General features: G+C 42.2%; 1 protein-coding gene across 1 annotated transcript in view; it reads right to left on the bottom strand.

The window, feature by feature from the left end:
• Window positions 1–1,039: 1,039 nt before the first annotated feature.
• ZNF516 (zinc finger protein 516) overlaps window positions 1,040–9,536 on the bottom strand; it is a 62,950-nt gene continuing 54,453 nt past the window's right edge. The window contains exons 3-5 of the mRNA XM_035896946.1: window positions 9,403–9,507; window positions 8,434–8,501; window positions 1,040–1,840 (exon numbers count right to left, since the gene is read on the bottom strand). Of these exons, the coding sequence (XP_035752839.1) occupies window positions 1,652–1,840; window positions 8,434–8,501; window positions 9,403–9,507 (362 nt within the window). The 3' untranslated portion in view covers window positions 1,040–1,651. The remainder of the gene's footprint in view (window positions 1,841–8,433; window positions 8,502–9,402; window positions 9,508–9,536) is intronic.

The raw sequence follows: 9,536 nt of genomic DNA, 5'->3' as shown, positions 1-9,536 counted from the left end.
ATACATCTGGTGCAATAGCATAAGGAAAAACTAGTTTAAAAAAAATACATAAGAAAGTTAATTTGCATTGTTGCAAGTGTTGCGAAGTAACAAAAACTGTCAAGTAATTTAAAACAAGTAACAAATAGCATCCAGAACCAATTACTGACTAGATTTTTTTTAAAAAAGCAGCCCCCGCCCACCAAAACTGTTAGAACAGAAAGATCACACTTTAAAGTTTTTTCTGGTTTTTGTTTTTTTTTTTTAAACAAATCTTTGTGTCAGAAGCCCATTTCTACAAAAACAGCACTATCCCATTATTGTATTAAGTAAACTGTTGCTCTCACCTGTATTAAAGGTTAGCATCATTTCTGTACATGTAAAATTATTGCTTTTTTGAAAAATATATTTAGCATGCTAGGGTTTTGTTTTTTTTTTTTAATCCATTTCCTGCCTTTACAAAATGTTACAATTTAAAAAAGAACTAGTAAAGCTTTTGCAAAAAATTTCACAGAACATTTTCTTTCAAGGCAGCAGTAACTTTTGATAATGCATAAAATTATATGTGCAAAATCTGAAACTCTCAGAAATATTACCATCACACATAGTGTCACAGCAATAAGAAAAGAAAATATTTATATCTGTGGAATACATTTTTAATTGCTTACACTGCATGGTTTAACAACCTGTTATGTGCCACAACCCCACCTTGAAAACTTGCAGTTAAAGAGTTACTGTAGAAGAGGTATATAAAGCTTTTTTTTTTTCTTTTCCTTTTTTTCCTAACACCACCAGTGATCACCAAGTACAAGACATGACACATTTATATGAACATTAACCTGCCACCCCCGGCTGAACCAAAGGCAGGTGCAGAGAGTACTTTACGGGCCCAGGGCTGCCTGAACTTGTTCAGCGACACCTTTTCTCTTCTAAACGTACAGATCAGCGACGTTAGGACAGCCGAGCGTTTTATTTTATTATTTCTTTTTTTTTTTTTTTTTTTTTTTTTTTTTTTAAATGCGAAGACTTCCTGTGTGATCAGGTCGAAGAAAGTAGCCCTGTTACAAAAAAAGGTCCTGAGAGTAAAACGCAGAAGCCTGGGTTTTTTTTCTTAGTGTTCAACTAGCTTTTCTTTTCCAAAGCCGAAAAGAAGCTTTTCTCTGGAAGTGTTTCAATTTCCATATTCACATACTAATGGTGCGCAGTCAAGAGCAAGAGCACTAGAAATGCAAGTGGTCCCCAAACTGTAATGAAACAAACCATTGCAGAATGACGGTCTTTCTCTTTAGTCCCTTTAATCCTTCATCAAGCATTGCTTTCTCAGCACCGAATGCCACCTTTTCCCCGCACCCCCCCCTTCTTCCTCTCTCTCCCTCTTTTTTTTTTTTTTTTTTAATTTGCTTTTCAGCGTGACAGGCAGCGGCAGTTTCATTAATTAATACTTCTCCAGCCCTCGAATCCACTGCTGTTTTTCAAATGTATCAAATAGTCATTGTGAGCATCAGGGAGGTTTTTGTTACAGTGCTTAACTTCTTCATGCTGTCCAAATCACATAAAGTTTAATTTTTCCAGTGTCTCAAACTTCTCTTGATTAATATAGATGCCTCGTGCTGCCACAGTGCTTGCCAACTCCACTGTTTATTATAAAGGAAATAAGGAACCATGGGACTGATTAGTACGTCAATTTATATATATCTTGTGTAGCATCTTCATTTATTTTAAAATGATTAACAGCGCAGCGGCACCCCCCTCCTCGCGGAGCGCTGGCTTCAGCCTCACGCGGCGGCTCCGGGCGAGGCGATGGCTGGCAGGGAGGCTGCTCTGCGGTGTGGGCGACCTCCGCACCGCCGTGGTCTCTGCCCTGCAAGAAGGACGACACAGGGAAGAGCTCATTCTCGCCTCCGCTCCCGCACGCAACCCTCCAGCAAGCCCGGCTGGCGTTCGTTACCCTTCGTTAGCACCACATACGTTCACTTTGGCCCACCACATCAGAATTTTGGGGGGCGGGGGGTGGGGGTGGTGTTTAATCATCTCCAGCCAGACAAAGCATGTCGGGCCCATATGAAGTCCCTGACGGACTAGAGGAGCAAGGAATAGCGGCTGATGGAGCAGTTCAGAGAAGGCTGAGAGCAAGGAGGGGAAGAAGAGGCCTCCAAAAAGCCGAATTTTGAGCTAGCCAAAAGGGATTCGTAAGCAGATTGGCGTGTTAAAGAGGCTGAAGTTTGAGGTCACAGAGGCAGCTAGAAGAAAAACTGAATTCTTGCGCAGGTCTGTCAAATGCTAAGGCAGCATGCTCCCCCCCCCCCCCCCTTCTCTTTTTCCTTTTTTATTTTTTAGCCAATTTTCATGAATAATTACCATGTTGGAAAAAAATAGCAGGGATATTCTCAAATCAAGTGAAATTAAAGATAACATCATGAATAAGTGGGAGCCTGCAGCTCCCAAGAAAAGCTTTAAAATGACATTTAGAACATCACTGTCGGAACAATGCAGTTTACAATCCTGATCCTAAAACAACATGGCAAGATTAATCTTACATAAATGCATTATCCTTAAGCTAAAGTCTTGATGAAGTGAAACAGACCATTTTAAATTAATGCAACATAAAATACGGCACCCATGTAAAATCCAAGCAAGTTTCAAGCTGTGCCTATGGCAGCCCTCAAAATAGCTAAAGAAAGCCCAGCTCTGGTTGACATAATGTATTAAGTGCATCTCTTTTGTTAATAGATTTAGAAAATTCCTAATTAAACCTGGCCCGAGATTCATGACATTTACCAGTCAAAGTTTGGTTTAAGTCGGAAAGATTTGCAACAAAATTAAAGAAAAAAAAAGCTGCTGTACAGACGGCAGTATATTTGAAATGTAGGAAACAGTAACTGAATGAGAGATGTGATAAAACTTCCTTAGTTGGATGCTGAATTTCCTGCAGTAAACCAAGAAAGATGCTTTACATTTTTGCGCGGCTGCATCATGCCTGAGAGACAGAGCCACAATTCCAGGAGGAGGCATTCATCATTAAAACCTCTCCTATCGAACCTGGCTCTACGTACACGGGGGAGCACGGCAGGGTTTCGCTGAGCCGGGGGAGGAAGGAGGGAAAGGAGGGAAGGGAGGAGATGGCGGGCGCCTCACCCCAGTTTCCCTGGGTAAGAATTGAAAAAAGGGGTCTAGTTAGGGGGTGCTTAAAATTTGGGGATGGATAGCCCATGGCCCTGCGGGTCCAGGCACCTCCCACCCACGGACCCGTGAAAGGGGTAATCCATCCCCTTCCCAACCTGGCAGGGAGGCGCAGAGGGGCCGGGGGCGGTGGGTGGCCGGGTCCCGCTGGTGCACGGCTGCGCTCCCCGTTTCACCGGGAAGCAGCACCCGAGCTTCACGTGCACCAAAAGCCACCCAGTGACTCACCCCCTTGTACTCCCTCCGGCCTGAGGGGGCAGTCAGATTTTCAACCAGCTGATACATGATACATAGCAGGACTGAAATCTTCCTGAAGCGGAACACTGGCCATTTTTAAAAGTAGGCTTTCTTCATTTTCAGCATTTTAAAGGGGAGAAACAGCAGATCTGTTTTTTTAAGTGAAACCCATCGTTTTCCATGCCAAACGCTGCTTTCATACCAACTTCTAGGGCTTTTCACCAGTTACTAGGAAAAAATCAGTCTGCGTGCATGTTAATATACTGGAGACAGATTACCGCGTGACATTGAAATAAATTGCAATGATCAGTTTGGAGCACAGATACAGCTCCAGTTTGCTGGCAAGGGGAAAAAGTGTTAGGACAAGAACTGCAGCTGCTAATCCTGTCTATAACGCTCGTAAACTAACGGACATACCGTACATGCATATTACTCAGATGCCAGTACAGCAGCCTCCATGATTCCTTGATTGTTTGCATTATAATCTCCATATGTATGAACGAGACAAATTAGGTTGCCATTTATTTGTTCATTATCTATTATTTTGATTAATGGAATTCTTGTTCTCAGAATAACTATTTAAAAATAACATTTGCAATAATGAGGACTGAACTATTAATCATGATCTTTAGAAGAAACTCTGCAAGGAACTGGGGCAAGGCATTTCATATGAACAAATGTCATAAATAGGACTTCTAACAGACAGAGCTAAAATTTCAAATGCAAAAAAGAAACCCCAACTAAACCCAGAAACCAATGGTTTAAATAACTTTTTTTTGCTCCTGCCCTTCTCCCCGAAGTTGCTTTAAGACAAGCAGGGCTGTATCGTAGCTGGTCTATAAAAAGACAAGAAGTAACAGATGCCCCCAGCCTTTCCCCCAAGTCCCTTTGCAATATATATATATTGTTTTCTAGATGGTTCATTCCAGTCTGTCTATCCCCCAAATTCTGACTATCTACATTTATTCTATCTCAAGTATCGAACACTAGAAGGAATATTTTAAAGTAGTTACAGTGGAGAAAATTAAGGCTTATGGACTCCTTAACGAAGGTGTTTTACCCCTGTCACAAAGGACCTACTGTGCACCTCTCTTTTCGGTGAACGAGGCCCAAGAACTGTAGTGTCCACAGCTTTTTCACAGAAAAGGACCCTCGCTGCCTTCTGGCATGTGGAAAGCTTCAGCCAGAGATATCCATGACACCAACACTTCTTTTTTTTTTTTTTTTTTCCTTTTCTCTGGGCTTTAGCTTTTAATTGATTTTCCATGAGTAACAGGCTGTTTTTCCAGAGAGGTCAAAGGTTGGAGTTTTGGGGGTTTTGCTTGTTTCACTCATACAAAAGGCAGAGAACTTGGTGTCTCGGGCTCCAGCACTGCAAATATGCTTCATGTAGATATACTCTCAATTTAGACAGAACTCTTCCTCGTTGCTAACCAGTAAATCATGCCTTTTGAACACCCAATTACTTGTCCCTTCAGATTTTTAGAGCATACCGTTTGACACAGCACTGATAGAGGATAAACTATATTCCTAAAGCAGGCCAAGTTTGTGTATGTTCTTGAAAATGCAGCAGCAGAAGTTAAACGCAAGGCATATGTATTAGAAACCGCTACCACCGCTGCTGCTGCCACCGTTCCGCAAAAGCAGGCTAGAGCCTGACTCCTGTGCCACCGAATGCACTTGGGAATTGGGCTTCTGGTTGCAATTGTTGGAGCATCAGGCAGCGTCTCTGAAATGACCCCATGCTTCAGGAGAGCTTTGCTCTGAGAGCTCCAGCAGCTTCGAGATGCACGTGGTCACAGGGACCCTTCCGAAGGGGAGCCAGCTTTTGTCTTGCCATGTATAAGCAATTGGAGTGAGCTCCACGAACTCATGCCTACTAAATCAGGTCTCTGGATGCTGCTTCGTGTATTCCAAATTAAGATACATATTCATCGTGGATAAGCAAGCTTCATTATGGATATATTGGGATATTTAGCATTTATAAAAATATTCAGAATATTCAGTATGTTTAATATGGCAGCATTTCAAGAGAATCTACATGACTTTGCACAGATTGTATTGACTCGGGGTATGTAATGAGCATTTTTTTGTCCTTTAGACAAAGAAGAGTAGAAAATATTCCGGAGTTCACAGGCAATTCATTTGATGTAAAAACATCCTTTTTTTTCCCCCCCAAAAGCATTCAGGTACAAGTAAGAAACCACAGTAAATAATGTTATGAAGGAGATGAAGATCGTATTTCCTATGTTTTTTTTGTATTTCATTGATGTTGATAACAAAGTATGAAACACAGCCCGATGCTAGTATTATCAAAACTGGGCATGTATGGTCTTCTTTACACGCCCCTATAGGTGGCTTCCTTTTCGGTGATGCTGAACACCTGCATCTCCGGTTGGTGGTTCATTACCCTGAAGTAGGTTTCTTATTTAGACACCTAAATATAGATTTGGCTGGCTCATTTTTGAAAAAGCCTGGCTGTAGAGCCTATTCTTAACGTGTGGAATTAAAATTATTCTGTGGGAAAACTGCCATATAATGTAGCACTGTTATAAGCTACTATGCTGGGGGACTTTAAAAGCCCTACCTAACATTCTTTCATAAAAGAAACCTTTAGAGATGATCTTCTGGTTGACTACTGAAGGGAATGGGGGAACTGTGAAATACTAATGTTAATATTTTTACTCTTTAGCAGACTACTCAGGGGAAGACATTTTACCTGTAAGGAGGAAACATTATGTAAAGTGAATCATTTCCACTTAACATAAAAAAAAAAAAACAAAAACCCTTTCATTCTCAAGCTACCGTACGTGGTAACTATTGTTTCTTGCTCAGAGCATGTGCACGGCACTTCTGTAACCTGAACTGACTTTACACCGCAAACTTTCATGAATAGATCTGTCCCCAATTAAGAAATGAAATGAAGACACAGAGTGACAATGTTTGAAGTGGGAAATCATAATGTTACCAGAATGCTGCAGGCATCGTTCTCGGTGCGAGCTCGTTTCTGGGCTTCTAAAGGCCCCTACAGCTGCAGGTAGAAATGAGCGTATTCCCTCCCTAACACCCAGGGACCGTGCAGGTGGAGTCTGCTGGGGGAGCGCAAAGCCTGCTCGCAAAGAGAACAAGCAAAACATCAGACAACTGAATAATCCTACCCGACACAGACGCTGACAAACTGAGACAAAGGCTGATACTGAGGAGCAAACAAGACAAAAGAAAGGGAAGTATCTCCTGGAGAAGTGATCATACCGCTGCTTCTGTGGAAGAAATACTGGCTGGCAAGAGATGAAGCGATTCATGAAGCTAACCCCTACTCAGTATTCTGCTGGACTGAGAGATGCTGTAATTTAATCAAATACTTTGAAGACAGATTGACACGGACTGAGACTGCAAGAGCAAACTACATTTGCCGTGGAAGAAGTTAGTCAATAAATTCTGGCATGGCAGTAGTTTACAAAGACAAGATTATGACTAAATTTATTGTGCAGTAATATAACCCGAATTACAAAAAGAGTCCAGATGTGGACTGAGCTGCCACGTCTCTTTTTAGATAGATACGGCCATTTCAGAATTTTCTGGAGATGTATTTCCAACTTTGACCTTACATTGTCTTTTAGAGGAAAAAGCCCAGATGCCTTCAGAATTCGATCTCAACTACACAAGGGATAAAACCTTGTTCATGAAAAGATTAAAGAGCATTTTAAAGATGCTTAGGTTTGCTAAATCTCCATTACTAAACCAATGAGAACCAAAGACCAGTTGAGCTAGTTTGCAGAGCTGCAGTGTTTCACTCTGTCACATACTTCTACTTAGAGGTATGTCCTTGCACAATTTTATTAGATAAGCATCGGAAGGAGAGCACTTTCTTCTAGTTCTCCAGATACAGGATAATTTTGCTGCTACTGTCCCACAGAAGTAAAGCAAACGCTGCCCACAAGAACAGCTACTGAGCACTATGCCATCTTGAAAACTTTATGAGGGAAGTTGTTGCCTCCTGCGGCCTGACAGCAACTCAGATACTCCTGTGGCCACGGCTGGGTTCCCCAAGTAGCCTTTGGGCCAGAAAGATGCAAGTGCAACAAAGAAGGTGCCAAGAGTCTCCATGAAGGGCGCAGGACATGAACTATGCGATGTGGTGGTGCCTGGTGAGGTGGTTCACTGAGCAAGTAGAAACCAACTCCTAAACTTCAGGAAGGTGGGACTAGCATGGAGATGCATTCTCCAAGCATGGCCGAAACGATCTGCAACCATTTAGTAAGAGACGGGAGGGCAGGAAAAGGGCTGTAGTCAAAATGAAACTAAAAACGTGGAGGAAAGAAAAAGCGAGTGATGCTGGAGGCAGTTTCACAATGAAAGAAAACTGCCCATGAGGAGGTGTGCCCTGAAACCCACCTGCCAAGCGGAAGATGGAGTGGGAAGGTCCAGGTTATGACACTGGTCTCCAAAGACGTAAGGAACAAATTCAGTTTAATGGTTTTCTATGTAACATCTTTGTCATGTATAATTCAGAGCGCTGAGAAGTGTTTGTTAAGGCAGGAAACGCTATATACTACAAAGAGGAAAGCACACCGCCACAGAGAGTCCGCAGAAACTGGAGGATGAGAGCCTTTCAGAGGCCAGACACTGGGTATCAGGGTATGAATGCTCTTCAGAACAATACAGACTACGCGTTAATTGTATTGTTGCAGCAGAAAACGTGTTAGTTGTAAAAGCAAATTATTTCTAGGAATTCTTTATGTACTATCTCACCATTACATATCACTGTGCATTACAGAGTTACCTATCCCACCCACTCCCCCGTAAGCCGGTAACATGTTTATTTAAACACTACCTACCTGCTCTACAATTAACTGGCTCTCTATGTAACAGACTTTGATAAAACGCTTAAAAAATTTAAGAGCTAAAAGTCAAGCAACACAATTATTATTTATACATGTTATAAAACAGTCAGCGCTTTAGCTATGAGTATCACTGTGGAACTTTTTCCCAGCTACCACATTAAAAACCAAACATCCAATTAATTGTAAAACATACTTGTTTTGGGGCATCTGCGGAGGTGGTGTGAACTTCAGTACCTCGGAGTCCATTAGACTCAAATACCACTGTGGGAACAAGGGGGCTTGTTAACAGATGAACATTCAAGCTTCGTTAGTGTGTGTACATTATTTGAGACCATTACAGATTAACCACTTTCAAAAAAAGACACCAGCTACTAGCCTGTGGCCGGAAAATACCAATTTACCGTAACACTTACTGTAAGAGAGTGTGCTAATGGCAGCCTAGGGCCACTGCCCTTTTTAATTCAGACTTCGGCGCTGAAGAAAGCAATCACTGACAACATTAATTATCAGTGTATGTGTAAAGGGACCCTCTTCTTGCATTACTTACCATTTGGCCTCTGTCATTTTGCATCAGACTGGCTTATGTATGCATCATTCACACTTTTCAGGAAGAACCCGCTAGTCTCACTGTCTCATGCAATGCTCAAGAGGTCCCTCGACACCGGTGGCTTTAGCCTCCTACAGCCTCAAGCACAGACCGTGCCAGGTTAAAAACGGCTGGTAGGGATTTCCCAATTTAGGGCTGACCGGTCTGCGGAAAAATCTCGTTTCCCGCAAAAATGTTCCTGTCAACAGCAACGATGAGGCAAAACAAAGCCTTATGTTGTGCTGAAAGGGGTACTTTGATTTCAATTTGTGCTGGTGGCAACAGAATTCATTAGCATATTCATTTCTGAGTACCCTACTCTCTAATTAAAATAAAAGATTTGCAAACAGACCTATCTTAAATGCATTGCCATTTTATGGAGTTCGGGCAGGGATCAGGTAAGCAATATCCGGAGAACAAGAGCAACAGTCGTAAAAATAAAAAACCTGTCCATTAGATTTAGGTACTGGAATTACTTAGGTTAACATGGTATGCGAAACGTAATTCTTGGCATTTTGTTAGCTGGATCCAAAAGCAGGCAAGCAGGAAAGGGAGAAAGCAAGTGTGAAAAGGTACCTGCGTGGGACCTCTGATGAGTCCTGAGGTGACTGGGCTGGGTAAAGCATTTTCCACATTCTCTGCAGACGCAGTCTCCTTGGCGTGTTTGTGTCCTGAGCATCCCTGTAGTCGGGAGGGAGGGAGGGAGGGAA

Source organism: Egretta garzetta, unplaced genomic scaffold, assembly GCF_000687185.1.
Source record: "Egretta garzetta isolate BGI_Z169 unplaced genomic scaffold, ASM68718v1 scaffold126, whole genome shotgun sequence".
Lineage (NCBI taxonomy): Eukaryota > Metazoa > Chordata > Aves > Pelecaniformes > Ardeidae > Egretta > Egretta garzetta.
Note: the sequence above shows the minus strand (reverse complement) of the source record. Positions and strands in the feature narration are given on the sequence as shown.